Raw genomic sequence first — 19,512 nt, forward strand, 5'->3', positions numbered from 1 at the left:
TTAATGTGTGTCCGTCCTCATGTAACGTAACTGGTGCTATGTAAAGCGCTCTGATACCTGATTCGATTCGGGTCTAGTTCGCGCTATATAAAACTCTGCAAAAAAAAAAAAGGCGGCAGAAGCCAATTATAGGCAAAAAGAAAAACAGGTTATGAAGAATAGACTGTTCAAACAAAACATTAGTGCTCTGAAAGGGAAACTAGACTAGTGCTGAATGGCTGCATGGTGAGAAGTAACTGATAAGCCTGTGCATTGGCAAGGTGATTGGGAGAAGGCAATTCTGGCTAAATTTTCCAAACCAATATATATGACTTGGTCGTCTGACAGGCAATTCACTTCAGCAAAAGAGAAAGGGCTCTTGATGCTTTTAAACTGTTGGGCTACACTGATAGTCACATTGAAGGAGAGGCTGTGCTGTAAACTATACAGTGTGGCATCAATCAAGGTACGTACAACTGAGAATGTATCCAGTTAGAATGAAAATGTCACTCATTTAAATACTCCTGTTTCATGCCTCAAACTGGTTGACTGATGGTAAATGGCCTACTGTGTCCTCATGTGTGCCATATCGCTAATTAGAAAGCATATGTTAGAGGTGACTCAGGAGTGACCAGGAGCTTTCTGGAGTGACTATACTTACTGAAGAAGATAGCATATGTGTTTTGACGAGAAAGGTCACTGGTGCAATATTTCAGATTACCTGAATCAATGGTATGTAAATGTAAATGTATTTTCGATTTATATAGCGCACGTTTCACCCAGGGGTCTCAAGGCGCTTGCTTAGGGAACCCGTCCTGGTATTCCCCTGTGAGAGATACCCCGGCAGGGTATTCACAAGGTGAAAGCCAGGCATCCCGCCGCGAGGGGCCGTAGTGGAGATTAAGCAAGCTATTGCCCAGGGTCGCAGAGTGTGACCCCGTGAGTCGAGTAGGCACCGGAGCGAGAATTGTCGAGTCCGTGGAATTTTTGAGCCCGAGACCCGCCGAGGCGGGGAATCGAACCCTGGTCCACAGCTGATCTCAGCTTCCGGGTCTGCCGCCTCTAACCACTGAGCCACACTTCTCCACATATGCAAGTACTCAAACAATTTTCTATATATTGAACCGCATTCAGGCTATTCTTGATGAATTACGATATTCCTCTGACTAGCTCAAATTTATTTGGGTTGAAACATCAGCTTTTGATAAATCTTTGGAGGTGTGTGCATCAATGGATCAAGCCCCTGATCTAAATGATTATTGCCACTTGTTTTGAGTTCCCACATTTGAGGTCTAAGGCTTTTTAACGATTGATTGATCCTTGAAGAAGTTGCAATGCACTGAGCATGGTGCCCTACTGCGCCCTCCTTTTCACACAATGCCCCCGTGAATGCAAGTGGCATAATATGAGATATATCTAATGTTATATTTGCAATGGGGGTCTTATGTGTCCCTTCTACTATTTTACTGTGATTAATTGTTCATTACAGGATTCATTCTCCTACGGTTCCACATTGCAATAGTTCCACGTATGATTTATTCTTCTATACATTCATGAAGGTACTCCTTGGGGGAAACCATTGTTAAATTTTTTTATTTAACATGTGCATCATCATTACACTGTATTACAAATATTTTTCAATCTAACATTAGATACAAGTGTGGTTCTTAGCCACGTGGAAACTCATCTCCCGAATATATATGCAAACTTTCATATCATTTAAATACATTTTAATTGATCCAGTTAATAAGATAAACAATTGACTACTTAGGTTTATGTTGAGAAAGTAGTCAGGATCATTTTATGACATTTTCTGGGACCTTCTTTCGCTTCAAATTATAACCCTACAATATCCGAGTGATTCAAAAGCAGTCAAACCCTAATTTAAAATTTCAATGGGAATTTTGCTTAGTACTCAAACAAAAGTGCCAATTTTCACAGAATTGTTGTGGTTAACACTTATACAATTAGGCAGCATGCAATTAAAAATCTTAATTGCACAAATCAGTTGGCCATTAACACTGTAATCAGGGACAATGGTCTGTGCTGCCTGTTAGAAACTGCATAATCAGAATGCAAGCAAAAGTAACATGCTTGAATTTGACATTCATTTCACTGCGCGCATCTGTATTGTTTATTTCATAGCTCCTAACTACCACTGAGCAACCAAGACTAATAACTCTGTACTCAAAGACATCCATCATAACTACATGGGATGGCTGAAAGAAACAGCCCTCTCAAAGTCAACTTCCGGTCCCACAATTACAGTGAGAGAATCGCAACCCCAGGCCCCTCAGAACCACTAGTGAAAGACTGAATGGGGTACAGACTTGAAGGCGCAGTTTATGCTCATCTTCTGTGGCGTAGCTAGGCCTTTCCCGCCCGTGGCGTCCCTGCGTTTGCCTCCCCGCAGTAGCCGCATGTAAGAGCGGGGGTGCTGGCGAATCCTGTGTTTGCTGCCCCACGATGAACGCAGGTAAAAGCGGGGAGAGCCCCGCCCCCCTGCTACACCGCTGCTCATCTTCCCGCGAGATACTATGCGCTGTGCAGTTCATGATTTCCATTTTTGGTCATCGATAATAATACATTTATTGCAATTCTTGATTAGGGTTTTGTTCTAGTTGGAGCCCGACAAGCAATGTAACAATTCAACTAGGAGGGTCTGAGAGCAGTTCAATGTTTACAAAAAGCTCGAGTCTCTGCCTAATAACAATCAGTTTGCAAGGGTACAGCTTATCCCACACACCCAGGGGCAATGCCACTGCCCTGGGAAACAATATAAATAAGCTCCATTCAGATGCATTCAATGTAAATGTACCTTATCCGATGAAGCTGAAAAGGTGGCCCTCCATGACCTATGCTGGACCCCGCTCTAATGGGATGTTTGACAGGAGTAGTAAGCGCTCCATAAATGCAACAACAATACAAATCTTAAGAAAGCAGTGCTCAGCATTTAAACCTTCTCCTTGGCTGATGGAAACGTTGCAGGAGGTTCTTCTTTTGCTTTAAATTTCCATTGTATTACAAATCACATACCATATTTTCACATTGAATTTCATCGTCCAGCCATCCCACTGAAGCCCCGTCCATTAACAGATTCAAATGTTACAGAGCCTCTCTGAAAGCCCTTCGCGCCAGGCTGCTATTTTCCCACTGGGGGCACGCCTCGCCTCTCTTGGGCGGCTTGACAGGTTCAGCGTGAGGCAAGTCTGAATCAACTTCAGGCACCCCAAAGAAAGGGCAAGGAAAGTGAAAATAAAGGAATGTAATTAGCCCCCCACCAGCCGGGCCTGAAATGAGATATTAAGAGCACTAATGCTGCCAGAGAAGCAAGGTACCTGAGCGCCATCGCTCGGCGACAAACACTGACAGGATTCCGAAGCCAGCCTCGGCAGAGTGAGCTGGAAATGAGGCCATCGGGGACTCTTCTATTTCCAATGGACAGGCCATACAACATTGTTGTTAAATCATCTTAATCAGCTCCTTTATTGTGTTTTTTGGCTGAAGTAGACAGACAGTGTCATCACGGATGATAGCTTTGAGGCAGTGCCTAATTTGTAACAAAATAAGTGCCAGGGTCCTAAAAGGAGGCCATTGCAGTTTGCACCACCCATTGCCCCTGTCAGTGTTACCAATGACAGTACTAACACAACTACTATCACACCGCTACAAGTGTGACAATTCAGATTATTCCAAGCCCCCAAAGCTATAAGAATGGTTTGGGCAGTTAGAACTAGCCATTTTAATGTACCTTGAATTTAGTAAACAACTGTTTCTGAGGTCATCTCTACATTAGACAAACACTTCCTCCATGTGGCAGACTGCCAAAAGGGCACGTGTTGACAATTAAGTGCTGGTGCCAAGCACTGGAAACCACCGGCTCAAATTAAGGACTAAGTTGAGGGCATCAATTCTCTTGAGGCCTTTTGCTTCTGCAAATTTATGAATGAACTATGTGGCTCTTTGTATTTTAAAGGAAGGGTAGGTCTACATATACTGGGGACAATCAAGTCCATTAACTCCACTAGGTTATCAGCCTACCATCAAAAAAGGAGCAGCTATGATGTATTGAGGTTATCCTGCATGGGCGGGAGCAGATGTAACCGTTCTTCTAGTGCTAAACTTGGTAAGCCAACTAAAATGTCACGCGAGGAGCTGTGAAATTACAGCGGAGGATTCAAATATACAATGGAAGAAAAGCATTGACACGCAACCTGCCATCTCCTTGTGTGTCTCTACTCAGAGTAAAGGCAAGTATCAGATGAAGGATATGACATCTGAGTGCTGGGCTACTATCCAGCTGCACAAAAATCTAAATCATTGAAGACAGACAACAGCATACGGTTATTGTTTCCTTTTGTTTGATATACATTTTGAGGTCACTAAGTTGGAAGAGATTCTTCTAAAGAAGTAGGAATTCAGCAAAGATATCCATAAAAGAGTCAATGATGAGATCCGTGCTTGAGGTGGTCTTCAGCATAAAGTGGATGGCAGTATTCGGATTTGAATGTCTTGGGTATTTCTATTACAAAAACTGTGGAGAGCAACACAAGTAGTTTATAGGCAGATAGTCAGCTTTAGGGGCTGCATAAAAAGGAAGTGAATGACACAATCCATACATACATGTAATAAATATTGAACATATTTACAAGTAGTGTAGGATACACTATTAGGCAGATGGTGGCTGTAAAGGTGATATTCTTAGTTAAGTCGCACCCCAAGCTGGATCCTTTGGGGGTTGAGTACAATCTATACAAGGGTAGGAAAGAGAAAATGCATACTACAAGAGGGGGTGCATTAAAGTGCAAGAGTGCCTATAGACACAGAGTGAGACGAAGTACAAAGTGATTAGGGTACCCACTGCAGGGCATGGTTGACAGAGTGCAGTTTGGCAGACGAGGAACTTAAGCAGGGATCTGTCATTGTGTGAAGTTGAATGTTAGTGAAGGTTGATGCCGGAGATGATCATCCGATTTTAGGAATATGATCACAACATAAACTAATAACGTAACTTCTTTAAAAGTATTACATCAAAGACTAAGGAAGAAACCATATCAAAGATCTCATTCAATACGAGTCAAGGCACCTAAGGAGTAATGCCGGGGATGAAGCACAATCTTGAGCAGCTACATTGGGAGGGCAAAGGAAGAGTGCATAGGACTGAATATGCCTCTTAACTCCGCATACCATTATCCCGCATGCTGTCACAACGCGGTCGTAACAACGATCGCATTGTGACAAAGCATACCATTACCCCTCAAGTCATTATAACTACTTGCGGAGGGGGGCGCTGGATGTTGGAATAGTAACATTTACTATTCCAACTCTAGTCAGTGCGGACTGTAGGGAAGGTGTTGGATTTTAAATCCAACACCGTCTCCCCCTGCGGAGTGAAGGGAATATGCCCATAAGACTCATTGTTTCTTTGTGGGTGAGTTCACCTGGTTCTTAGTGAACGGGTAAGGCAAGGTAAATTTTATTGTACAGTTAATGAAAACCATTACAAACATCCGTCAGTTTACACAATTGCATAATAAAAGTCTGTGTCATAACACATTGCCATTGTGGCTGTTCCAGGATAAAAAGAGAAAGAGACGCTAATAAATACGAGAAATAAAAAAACAGGGATTGCCTCGGAGAACTTATTGAATGCATATACTATGTAAAGACACCAAGAAGGATCCAGTGTCACTGTTTGCACTTTATTACTTACCCAAACCTAGCCTTCAACATGCGTGATCAAGCCTACTCATGTAACCATGATCTCAACTATTCAAGGAAGCTTGTTGTTATGCAGCGAAGAGATCTATGCATTGCAGGATATCTCCAGCCCTGCTTCTACATGTTCCCAAAGAGCCTTACTTCAGGTAATTAAAAGTGGCTCTAAACTAATTTATCTTTTCTACAGTCGAGTAGGCCTCCCGCACGTTTGTCATAAGCAAGAATTAACAGTTATGTTGAGCATATAGAGGTTTTATGCTTTGGAAATGTAGTAAATATGTCATGGACATGTGGCACCGGATGTGGGCCGCTACTCAGTGAGCCTTATACACACTGCCAAACTCAATGACACATATGTCCACCTGTAACGCAACTGGTGTTCATGTAAAGCATGCTGATACCTTCGGGTTGAGTTTGCGCTGAATAAAACTTCCCAAAAATGTATACATTTAAATTGATTATTTTTACCGGATTCACTGAGATTTATGCTATTAAAACTTTTGGCTTTGTCAATAGGAGAGGTTCCTTTGATGTTGTGATTTTAAACTTTTAATGGAAACAGTGTTTTCTCAAGATTTATATAGAATATAAAACATACTTCTCAGGGCTTATATAGAATATAAAACATACCTGAAGTTCCGTTTGAAAAAAGAACTTCTGTGGGCACTGAGAGCAGTCATAGATTTTATCTTCTTGCCCATGAACTGCAAAGATATGCTGCTGCAATTTATTTGCCTGTACAAAAACTGGAAGGAAAGACAGGGTGATCAGAGGTTTCTCGTACTGGCAGAGGTCACTAGTCCCACATCAAAGCGTGTCTATAAATAGAGGCAGACCTAAACCACAAGGGTTCCTTAGAACTTATGAATAAATCATTCTTGTGCGTGTACCAGCAGACATAAGCCCATTTATGTATGACGTTTTCAAGAGCAATAACATTTTTCTTTAGAACAAGCTCACATAACCAACTTCTGACTAATAATTTCAGCCAACATTTGCACAGCAATATAATAAACAAAACATTCAAATACGTAGAGTGAAAAAAGCACAAAGTTCATCGGCAAATAGTTAAATCTCCTTTACTCTATATTATTGTGGCTCAGCCCATTATCTGCTGGCATGCTCGGGCTGTTCATCAACACAGGGCATCCAGTTTGTTCCGTCTTTATTTTATTATATTTAGCAGATGCTTACAGCTTTTTAAAACGCCAAATACTGCTCAATGGATGGGAAGTGGGTGTGGCAAGGCATGGTTTGCCCTGGAAGTTTGAGACCATCCACAAACATACATGTCCCAACTTTTATTGTTCACCTTTTCACCCTAAAAATAGCTGGACATTAACTCTAGCCAAAGAGTGTGGTAGCTCCCCTTTCAAGATGTGACGGGGAACAAATCGCCCCTACATTTGGTGGGGTTGAGTGGAGGCAGGACTTTCTCCACAGGGAAGAATGTTTTTTCCCACAGAGAAGAAAAAGTCTGCTTTTGCACTGGGTGATCTCCGTCTCCTATGATTAATTCTGTTCTATGTACAATAGAAGCCCATAGGAATTGTCAAAAAATATTTGCAGTAGTAGGATTAGAAACTACACCCGGAAACCCTTGCCTGGTGCAGCTTTCTATGCATATTACTGAAAACATCGGTGAATTGAAATAAAACCATAAAACTACAGTAGGTTGGCGTGTTAAAATCAACCCACACTGCCTCAATTTTTTGTGAGTGGAGTCCCATATTTTGAACAGCATAAGAACATAATGCCCCCCTCCACCCACCCGTCTCCAAATAAGGCACACAGATGTCCCCTCACAGCCTCCAAGTCCAGCTCTCCTGGAGATGTATGCAGGACGGTTTACGCACATCATGTCATCAGGCTTCCCAGTAGTAAGGCGTTAGGCTTTCTGTCCTTGCTGGGACGTCAAGACAACAGCGAATAGCCAATAGCAGTGCAGTTCCACAGCCAACCGGCTGATGAATTTGCACATGTTAAATTACCCACGACAAATAGATCTTTTGGTATCTACACAACATGTTTTGAACATTGAAGTTTTTCCAGTTCTTCAGAACGAGGGATTAGTTGGTCCCACAAGGCGCGGTAACCTTCACCTGGCCTTTTCAACTGCATCCCTGGCTTCTGCAAAATTATGAAAGGTAAACCACAGTGCCATCTTGGAATCTCATAAGCAGGGCCGCTTGCGTTTTAGAGATCATTACTGGGGCTAAAACAATTTGGGAATTGTAATAATTTCTTGCTCGCGAATGTTAAAAGGACATTATAAGAGGCTAATCATTTTATGGAGTTACTTAGCATATTGCTAGATAGCCAACATTTTAGAAAGGGGAATATTTCCTTCGATTACAACAAAATGTACTTTGTAAATGTTTTGGGGAAGGAATGGGTTTACACAAAAATGAAACGGCTGTGCTACCGAGAACCCTTTGTAAAATCAGCCTATTTTATTTTACACTGGAATCCAAGCAGAATACCACCAAGCAAGCACAGATTAGCCAAGGACCGCTTTCGAAACCACACATTTGAGTGTGTCATGTTTTTCATGTCGCAATCAAAATTTACAAATTGCAGCAATTAGATTAAATCTATGCAAGCTCGCGCGGCATCTGACAGCGAGGAAAGATGAAAAGGAGCGCCGGCTCCTTGATGCGAGCTCAGCATCGAGGAACACGTCCTGTAAGTGTTCACCGACTGGAGCAGTCGGCGCGGGGCTGGATACTCAAAATCCCCCAGTGTGTCATTTGTGGATGAAACCGTGCACGAAGGCCTCACCTGTAAAACAAACGGGGCATTTGAACGTGCCTCCCATCCCCTCGAAGCTGTGCTCGATCAGGTGACACAGCAGCTTTGCTGGGGAGTCGAACATCTGGTTACACAGCTTGCACTCATGATTGATGCCTTCCTCTGCAAGGTTCAAAAGAGACAACTTGTTAGTGACACAGCAGATTAGGATCGGAAATGCAGGAGTCGTATGGAAAGCAGTAGATGGGAGCCTTACAGCGTTACACTTGTTTTCCTGTGCTTTGCAATGAACGTTACAGCTATTTCATTTCTCTCTTCAGAACTTACTAGACGCTGCATCTCATATGCAGCAAACACAGTGAAGGTGGGCCATAATGGCGGCTTCTGTGTCCTTTGCAAGAGCACTAACCACCAAACTAAACTAAACCTCTTAAAGTTTTCACCAACATGATACTGTGGAACAACTTAAAACAGCTCACTTACCTCCAGCACTGTCAATAGGATTTAAAGGCGGCTATTGTGTTCCTGCTTACTCACTAGCCACTACGAGATGTCACACACAACGAAACATGCTATACAGAACCCTGAAACTGCAGAATGCCGATAGGGTAATAACACCAACTATGAGAGACATCTGCATCGCAAACAAAGAGCGCATTATACAAAAACATAGAAATGTTGAACAGAGCTCAGATAGGCCACATGGCCTACAAGACCAGGTCAGCCTACCTTTAACAGGTGTGCAACTTCCCTGTCATAGATCCAAAAGATCTGCTAATAAATGGTAATGCCAACCACCCATACGACACCGAAAGTAAACACCCACAACTCATTGACATTCAGTTCGATCATCTAACATAACCATATCCTTTTGCATGCGAATGCTGTGGTCAAAGATACAACATACAAGTAATACTATTATCATAGACAGAGCAGAACAAAATAACACAGCAGCAGAACAAGCTGACTCAGACATCCCTCTGTAGCGAAAACCTTAAAAGCGCGTGGAAAGGTCCCCCAGAAACATGATAGTTCTGAGGCATACTAGTTCTAAAGGCTGTGAGTTAAGAAACTGGCAATATCAATACATATTATCAAATTACATATTAGCCCTTCTACATAAATGTGTTTGCAATCACAAAGCCCGTGAACCAGACTTTAAGGTGGCAATAAATAAGTAAATAAAACACATTTCACAATGTACAAAGTCCTTTTTGAGATTCAGAAAAGTCTTTACGGCCCCTATACGGGGGTTTGCCTCCCTTTCTGAATAGGGAAAGGAGAGGGTGTGAAAGAGACATTATCCTTTGTATCAATGCGTTGCGGCCTCAATTTCAGTTCCAAACCATTGAATTACCTCTCAAGATGGTAAAAGAACTGATTTGCAAAGGGGAAGTTGTCCCTGTAGGACAGGTTTCCTTATGGGAATCACGTTGGATGGCCTTGAGGTCCAGCGGACAACTCTCTGCTCTGTCAATGTCTTTACAAACAGGAAATGTTTTCTGGAAACTGCATCTAGCTCTTTTCTGGGCCAGGGCACCTTCAGGAAAATATTTTCCATTTGGGAAAACAAATGCAGTGATGATGGTCTTCGTTCCTTTGCCCTAGTAGCCATTCCCGAGGGTTGCATAAAAGGAACTGTGTAATTAATATTTGAAAAGCAGGTTATTTTGTGACCCTCCGAGAATGTGCAATTTGCCATCGGAGATATTAGTATACAGTTTGCATGGTAAATTACATACCCATTCGGAAGCCAGGTGGAGTGCAATTTGCACATTCCCGGTTTGTGATTGGCATGAGTACATCAGGCCCATTGCGCCTTACAAAGGAACATAAGGCATCATCATCTAAACATCAAGCCTTAAAGATCAAAACTACCATTTCCGCAGTGTTATTGAGGAGTACAACCCTAGTGTTATATTAATGCTGTTGATGTTGTGACACTAGTTATGCAAGCATTACTTTTGAGGGTAGTGCAGTAGTCATAAGCACACGCCTATCTCGCTAGTATTGTGTTTGTCAGAGGATTTAAGCAATGTAACTAGAAACTACATTAATCCGCTGTATCCAAGCATTCTGCCTGCCAATTACCTTTCAATGATGAATATGATCTTATGCAACCACATTCACACACTGGACAATGTTAAACTAATTTCTGTCAAATGTAAACAACAGGTAGCAATGCCAAAATGTAAAGTTCTGTAAGTGGCAAGACCGCATAAGCAGAGTGGTCTAACAGGCACGTAAGGAATCCATCAAGCCGGGAGGCGTGATATTCACATCTATAGAATTTTTATAAGACGACTTTGTGACAAAGACCCTGGTCTGCAACATGTGGACCTCAATCCTCTACTTGATAGATTTTGAAATAGAACCTTCATTAAAATAAAGGGTAACGGAAATCAAAGGCAAAAAGATGCAGTGAACAGTTTGTTTAGCACATATGTTCAACTTGCTCTTACAAGAACTTTATTTCCAAACTTTCCATCTGTTTAGTAAATCCCTCTTAAAGATTTCACAATCCTAGAATTGGAACATTTTCAGAAACAATGCAGGGAGTTACCACGTTCCCTGATAATGCCCAAGAATACAAAAGTTTACCAGTTTATAACCGAAGGGGTTACTGAACAGCTCACCCAAAAGCGGTGTCAGCTGGAGGGATTTAATTTCTCTTCTGTGCCTATTTTTCAATATTGTATGGTTCTATTTGCAGAAAAAACAATAACAAAAAAGGAACTGGGGTGTAATCTGCCCACATTCTTAAACACCAAATTCAACTACAATTTCATTTATAGGACCCTCCAGATAAGCCCGCTTCATACCCTAAATGAGTGGAAATTTTGAACTGTTCAGGAACTCATCCACTCATCACTTGGAAAGACCTACTGCTAGTCCACATGTCCTTGCAGATTAATTTTCCTGCGTATTACACTTTATTTGCTCCACCCCTTTCGCAGCCACCCCAAAGTTCACACTATTGAATTATGTTTTCTCCCCTGTTATAATAATTGGTCTGCACTGTACCAAGAGCCTCTGCTCTCTCTGGATACCAGAACAATTATTATATTCCCCTATAGGACACTCACAGCTTTGCAGGCTGTAGAAGGACGCCCTTGCTGATGAGCTCCGTGTCATATAATTGAACCTTTGTCTTTTCACTTGTGTTTCTAGGAGCTAGATCAAATAAGGCATGCACCCCCAGTTTCACAGCTTCTCATTGCTCTTGCTGACTCAATTCTGCTTACATGCACACTACATATTACCTTTTATTACTTTCATAAAATGTAAAACGTTTAGCCAATAGAAGCAAATATTTCTTATCAAAAAGGAAAAACTACAGCAACTTAATTGATGTTTGAATAGGTCAAATAGTCCAGTTCATTAAAAGTGAAAATTAGAGATGTGGTCACTGCTCACTTATCCTTACTACAGCTGAGCTGTAGTAGTTATAATATAACTCCTGCTGCTTGAGCTAGTCCAATTCTCTTCTGATGGGCAGGAGTAGTAGGGTACATACAGCTGTTCATTCCATGACCCGAACTGCCTGCCCAAAGACTCTTCTCAACTTTGGTTCTCACACAGCGACGTTAAATAACTGGAAAAAGGCCACACAAAAAAACGGTCTAGTAGGGTCCTGTATGATGCGCCATTTACCAGCTTTGTGGTGCCAAGAACTAGCAGTACTGGGTCAACTTAATGCCCTCCCTAAGGGAAACCACTGATGGTCCCCGATAATCTTAATTCTCATATAGTCAGGCTTAATGCCATCCCATTTTGTATGGTGCTAAAAGCTGCAACAAACCAAAATGAGAACTAGTAACTGGTCTTTGAACCTTTCGAAACGCATTCACTCTCATCTCCCCTGGCTCCAAAACACAAGGCTTTTATTGATCTGAAATTCCACCGATTTGTAGACACGGGCAAAGGTGAATGCTTCAGTCGTCTCCAAAATGTCACTAGATACTAGGCTGAATGGCTTGCGGAATTAAGGGGAGTGTGACCTGCAGATCATGAGTTCGAATCCGGACAAAGTCAGCTCAGCATTTCACCCTTTCAAAGTCTCTAAATTAGATTACATTGAATTATAGTCACATATGTCATTTAGAACATCAAGAAACCAGAACTGTGGGAAAAAACTATATAAAAAAAGTAATTATTATTATTGCATTGCCATACTCAAATGTCTTTCAGTTATCAGAAAGCCAGACTTATAAGCTGCCTGAATGAGTTTATGTCCTAGTGAACTTTGCATGTTGTCCATTTTAAAGTAGGAAATAAAAATGTGCAGCAAACAAGCGTATAGAATAAAAACATACTGAAACAAAATTCACAGCACACATGCATCAAATACACGTCATAACAATAAATACCGTGTAGAAGACGTAAAAGATGTCAACTACGTTATACGATATAGTAAATTGTCATTAACAATATATAACCAGCAGACCTGTAAATTCGCACAGTGCCACCGCGTATCACCAACAGCAGCTCGCTTGACATGGTCACCAGTTGAGGAGTCAAAACTACCCGGAGGAAGTAAATGAGGACTGAAATCCCCTGCATCGAGTGGGTTTTCAGCTCATCTTCCGAGTCTCAAAGCTTCTGATGTCAATACGGGTCTTAGACACCCCTGGAACTAGGCAGCAGCCTCCGCAAACTTTTGGGTCAGAAGCCGGTGGGGGGAACAGGGCAGCAGTGTCATTTCAGGCAGCTGCCCCACTCCACCCACCTCCAAGGAGCTGAACCCATCCTCACAAAGTGATGGGTTTTTCTGGATTTGTTTTAAGCTGGCAGGTCTAGATTGGAGACAGCATTTTATGACCAATTGTTATGGACAAAAGAATTGGCCAGATTATAAAGGGATTTATGAATAAAACATTGGAATCAAACAATACCGCATTCGGAGCTGAAGGAATTATGCTTTCGGTAAAGGGGTAACATTTATTAAAGGAAGACGTATACTATTTTTTAAGCTATAAATAGCTATGCAAAACCTTTTTGTACCAGGGTTGCATACGTACTTGTGAGGGATCCGTCGCCGCGACCCAACCCAAGATGGCCACCAGGCTGGAACAAACCGGAAGTAGGGTTGGCGTTGTCGATGTCCAGCAACCACCGGGCACAACGTCATCCGGTCCACGGACACAAATGGCCGGGTATGCAGGGAAGGAGGGTGGTGAGAAGGAGCCGGACACCATTGAGTGTGAGGAGACCAGCGAGGACATCACAAGGAAGATCGATCGAGAAGAAGAGGACGCCGAAAAGACTCCAGATAACGCGAGCGAGACCGGCCCCCTGAGGGAACCAGAGGAGGCGGGATCGCACGATACCACGGTCACGGAGGACCGTGGCAACAGGCGAGTGACGGGGCGACTGGGTATTCTTTTAAGGGGTGTGGACGGGCCACCTGAGCACCTCACTGCGACGCTAGCACTATATTCCCTCACTTAGGCACCTCACAGCTAGGGTCCGGTGTGTGACGTGCACAATTCCCCTACCCTACTGTAATTAGTGCACACAGAGACCCTGACGCTTGTCTTGTGCGTTTTCTTTCCTTTTCTCCCCCCCCCCCCTTGCTGGAGGCCGGTTCAAGTCTTCAACCCCGCGAAGCTGCGCCTAGGAGGAAGAAGGGACCCATAGCCAAGACCGTTACCTTGTTTTGAAACCCCTAAAGAAAACTGACACTCCGTTTACCCAAAAGGCTATTTGTTTACCTTGTTTTGTTGAACCCCATGGGTGCGGCCGCGATTCTGCGCCTGTGCAGCTGTTTTAATGAGTGGGCGGGTTCATGACGGCCCCCAGCCGTCATCAGCACACGCCCACCGTGATGCATGACGGCCGGGGGCTGTCATCAGCATGGAAGGGGCTAAGATCCTAACCAGTGACTATATAACTGGACCCTTTATGCTTATCTGGGGGTTGTTGCACTGTTCATGCACAAACCCGAGCATGTGAAACAGAAAAGAGCTAATAAACCCTACCCAACGACTCGCTCCTATCTCCATCCTACTAGGGACCGGGACGAACTCCCAGACAATACTCCTCAATCAGTTCTATCATTTTTGGGGGGAAATGAATCATTTCGAAATATTTTAACCTTTAGTGACAAATAGGGAGCTTCTTTCAAACAATCGTTTGGCCTGGTGTTCCACAACCTCTTTCCAGATAGCTAGCTCACTATCTCTTTCCATAACTTCGCCACGGTGTACCTATAAGAGACCCACTAAGTTCTCTCAGTTTTGCATAGGTGAGAGAATTATTCTGGATAAGTGGATGGTTGTCTGCGGGGAAATACTGAGGGCTCCATTCAAAGAACATTTTGAACAACAAAATTGAACTTTAATGTCTGAAATGTCCCCTTATGGTGGTAAATATTCAATTTTGATTGACAGAATAAGGACTGGTCAAATTTTACGTGCTCTCAGTGCATTTGCAAATGGAGAAATTCCACAAGTATGGTGGAATTTTCGAATTTGCAAGTGTTGGATTAAGGTGGGATTGTGGGCATTTGAAAGTGGGCCTACATGCAAAAGTAGGTGACCGACTTGCACATCCTGAGGTTTTGCTTCTTGCCCGTAGTTTCCAAGGAAAGAAGCGTGATATATTTGCTAACGTCACAAGCATGAGAGGAAGGTTAAGGGATTTTTCTGGGTGGGAATGGAGAGGGAACACCCGTAAATTTAATGGGGTGGAGAAGAAGGGGTTTCATAAAGTGGAACGTGCACGTGCAATTTTCCACCTTGCAGAAATTCTGCCAACAGAATTGTGTTATATACTCTCTCCAAAAATAAAAGATTTCAACCAGGAACAAATTTCATTCAAATCTAGGGCTCTGAACCAACCCTAGAGTATTTATGTCACATTGCATATGCTTGGTATAGACACACGCGAGACAGTTTAGCTGGCTGTTTGCACTTCAAACGGATATTCAGGGTCAGCCTTTAGAGCATGTTAGCTCGGATCACACCCAGGGCGCCGTCCTCTAGAGGAGAGCTGGAGCTTCTTGAAGCAGTCTAGCAATGGTTTCGGTTCAAAGAAGAGTGTGTTTAAACACTTTCGGAAGCCTGCTAGCGCCCTGGTCTGATACTTGTTTATCTTTTAATGGTGCTCCTTAATCTTGCTCCCTCACCTTCCCTACTCCTCCTAAATTTTCAATACATAGACAATTAAAGAAGACAAGCGGGAGGGGGCGCTGAATTTGGTTTTGCCCATGGCCCTCTCTGAGCAAAGGCCAGCTCTGCTGAGACTGCACAATGTTTTGTAGGGATCTTCCCACAAAACATTTAAGCATGCTAGATGTAGATTGAGAAATGGAACGGATTCAGTGTCTAGAGCAATACTAAGAAAATGCAGCTATTTACTTAAAACTCAGAAGGGTAAAATCTAATTTTCCAATGGCAGTTTTAGATTTCTTTTTAGAATTTAGCTTACTTGGATAGATATGGTGTAGAGCCTAGCCCAGTAGAAGGATCTGAACTGGAATATTTCAATGGCATTTAAGATCACACATTGTCAGTGTACACACATTTTGTTGTCGAGGTGATGACAGTGCAGCGACTGACATCAGGTTCCCATTTGTAAATTCAATGTTGGCTTTTGTGGAAGAATGTGTTGATTCTTCAAACTTTGCTTCTTTTTGCATCACGATCGGCATTCATGAAAGAACATCTCATTACTCAAGTAAATTATGCAGTCCTCCGCCCTCATTTGTGAGATAAAATGCAGATTTTGACAGCTCGCTGCGCTAGATCTATTTCAACGGAAATGAGAAGAGCTGTATTTATTACAACCTTAACCAGATGATGCAACGCAAACAAGGATCTTGGGCGTTAGCGGGGGCACAAAAGCGAAAAAAAGCATCAATTTTACACTCCATTTCCCAAAAAAATAATAGGATGTGTGCTTGTTTAAAACAAGCAAGACTGCTGGAGCCTGTCAGGCTGAAACTGTGTCAGGCCAAAAAGAGGAACAGAGCGCTTTGTGTAAAAGTGTCGTGGGGAGATGATAGTATCCTGTAATGTTCGCACTACCTACTTTTGTCTCCAAACGCGTTTGATCCCTGACAGACACATACTTATTTCCATACTGGTCTTGAGGGAGGCGAGCAGAATGAGAGCTGATTATCTGCATCCTGAAGGTGAAACCTGGGTGGTACCCACTGATGTCAAAGGCAGGCATTTGTATAAATTTTGAGGCACATAATTTACTGCCTGTTAGTGGGGATTAGTGGGTTGCACTGACCCAGCTGAACTGCAGCAGTGAAGCTGGCGGCTCATTGTTCTCGGGTTCAGCCGCAGTGATTGGATAGAAGAGCTGGGATTACATGAACCCCACTTTAAGGCAGAGTCCTGCATCGTCACCAACTCAGTTTACCTGCAAATAGGAGTCCGACAAACAGTAATATCCGGCTAAGAAAGAAGTGTTAAATCTCCCATTGGTCTGTAGTGCTACAATAGATGTGGTCAAAATTGTTACAAATATGAGGTGCGCAGAGCAGTGAGTGGTTCAAGTCAAGTCAATCATAAATTAATAGCGCTTACAAAATAAAAAGTAAATCAATGAAACAGAAGCAAACCTGGTAAAGTAAAAATCGACATGAAGAAAAAAAATGGCCCGTGTTCGGGCTTCACGGTGTATCAAGCATGCTTTTCGAATGCGGAATTTTAACTCTTTTTCTTAACCCGCTCAATCAAGTACTTTTCAGTCCTAGTGATGTCTCTACATGCTCAGAGGGCACAAAGTTATCGGTGGCAAGAGCTATAAAAATATGGCACATTTACATCTGTTATGTCATACACCAAAGTTCTGATGAGCGAAATGAGGGCTCTCATACAAGAAAAGCGCAATGTCACAGTAAATGGTGTACTACTCGTAAGTGTAGATGAGAGACCTTACTAGTCAGAGGCCACATTTTAGACTTCCGAAAGCCACTCAACCGCTATTCATAATTTACATGGTTGGACTTTACAATTGGATAGTAGCTAATGCTACTGACTCTTGCAGACTTATCCACCACAAGGGCCTCTTCACTTGGCCACTTTGAGAAGGAGAATGAGAGATAACATGCAACATAAAATGTGCTCACACATTGGAATGACTGATAGCATATATAAACAAATGTAGTATCCTATTTGTATTTCTGGAACAATTGATACTGCAATCTAAACTCGCATGGTCCATAAATGGTGGGGTCTTTCTTATGTTAAAAGCCTGAATTGTCAGTCGAAACACGTTGATGTACTTAATATAGTGGTGTGTCTAAAATTACAAGAGTCATGGGATTTAGAGTTTTTTTAGGGCACTATGCCATCCTTGAGGTCATCTGCCTATTTATGAAAATCAAACATGCCACATTTGTTAGGCTGACCTTAAACAGGCTGTGGGGGACAAAAAGCACCAAATATCCTAATACGGGCTTATAAATGGAAGGGCTGTCCTTAGACGGGCAGCAAGCAGTGTTTACTTCTTGCCCTCTGTTAAAATGAGTTGCTGCTGGTGTTTTTGTGGTGGAGTCCATTTTCCTTCTTATGTAAAAAAGCGTACTTAGCCCATGTTGCTTGTTGCGTACATGATTTCATACTTTATAAATAATGATGCTTTTTTGTGGATTTTGTGTACAGTATTGAAACCTGGGCTACTGCTATTTTGCTGGGTCTCCACTGGTGGGGCTGAGCATCAACTGGCTATTAAACATTTACTTTTTGCAGTTTTTGCAGTGTAGTTTTACTCTTGATGTCTTGCATTGGCTGGTCAAATGCATGCTCGAAGTTAGCCTTGCCATAAATCTTTTTTTACGATAGGGGGCTTTTATGTACAAGAAATTGCATTTGCAATAATGAGGTCAGTGCAACAATGCATGAAAGGAAAGACTTCTAATAAGTCTGTTTTTTCTGTAAATTGACAGTGATCAGTTTGTGATACATAAACGGTACTGCTCTAGCTGTGGTTTCTGGATTAAATTTTGTCCGTGACCAAGGGCCAAAAGGTCTTATGCAGAATTTAGCTTCCCTGGCTACAACTTGACTGCCATAAGAAACAAGCAATGGCAAAGCCTTTAGGTCAGTGTTTAATGTGCTAATGCATGCAGCACTGGAACATGAGAGGAAGAAATACCACATGCACACATACCTCCAAGAAGTTATCCGGACTGGACAAAGAAGACTATAATTGTGAAGTAGTCCCTCATGTAGTTCAATGCAAGCACACAAGGGCAGGTGGAAGTTGCAGCCAAACGGATTATGGGAGAGATGGATCCACCAATGGGGTGAGCCAAGAAGTGATTGACAAAGTCTCATGCCGTTGACTGAAAGATGCTCGTCAAGGAAAGCCAATGGTTGAAAATGGTAGATCCAGAGTCCAGTCTAAGTATACTACTACCAATAGGTCTGCTTTACAGCTAGGCAGTCAAAACTCAGACTCAAGAATGATGTACTTTCATTAGATTTGCCTTATGCCAATTTTCCTTACTGTACGGTGTGGCTCCATGATAGACACGACTACAGCGAACCGTTTAGCCAGGAGGTACTTTAATTGCCACTTTTGCTACAGTCAGTGGCTATATGTAACTGGACACCATGGCCCATATTAAGGAAAGGTTACCTCTACCAAATCAGGCAGAAATGTAAACTACTGGAGGAGAAAATAAAGACAGAAAGGGATTAAGCATGGAAAGTCCTCTTCATTACAAAGAGGTAAATGGGTGGTTTTTCATTAACCTTGGAAATGTCCAGCTTGTTGGCTAATGCACTTAGCGAAAGGCAAATATACCTCGCACTGGGGGGAGGTTGTGTTCCTCCTCCTCGCTTTGCAGTAAGGGCAGCTGTGTAGACCCTTCCTAGGTATAAAGGCGTTGCCCCATTCCCAAACATGCTGGTGGACTTCTGGGAAACCTGGCAATATCAGCTACTCAAATGCAAACAAGGGATATTTTAGTCTATATTCGGATTTTATTTGCACTGTATTTGTCCGTTTCGTAATGCCCATTATGCATAGGAAGTACAGGGGCATGACTTTATTAGCACGCGATGAACCCCTATACTAATACAACCCTGCTCACAATTG

General features: G+C 42.5%; 1 protein-coding gene across 4 annotated transcripts in view; it reads right to left on the bottom strand.

Moving 5' to 3' along the window:
• ZNF423 (zinc finger protein 423) overlaps positions 1 to 19,512 on the bottom strand; it is a 504,645-nt gene that overhangs the window by 57,911 nt on the left and 427,222 nt on the right. For all 4 annotated transcript variants that reach the window (XM_078671308.1, XM_078671307.1, XM_078671310.1 and 1 more), the window contains 2 exons: positions 8,482 to 8,613; positions 6,331 to 6,446 (listed from right to left, as the gene is read on the bottom strand). In XM_078671308.1, coding sequence (XP_078527434.1) covers positions 6,331 to 6,446; positions 8,482 to 8,613 — 248 coding nt within the window. The remainder of the gene's footprint in view (positions 1 to 6,330; positions 6,447 to 8,481; positions 8,614 to 19,512) is intronic.

Source organism: Lissotriton helveticus, chromosome 12 (genome assembly GCF_964261635.1).
Source record: "Lissotriton helveticus chromosome 12, aLisHel1.1, whole genome shotgun sequence".
NCBI classification, from domain to species: domain Eukaryota; kingdom Metazoa; phylum Chordata; class Amphibia; order Caudata; family Salamandridae; genus Lissotriton; species Lissotriton helveticus.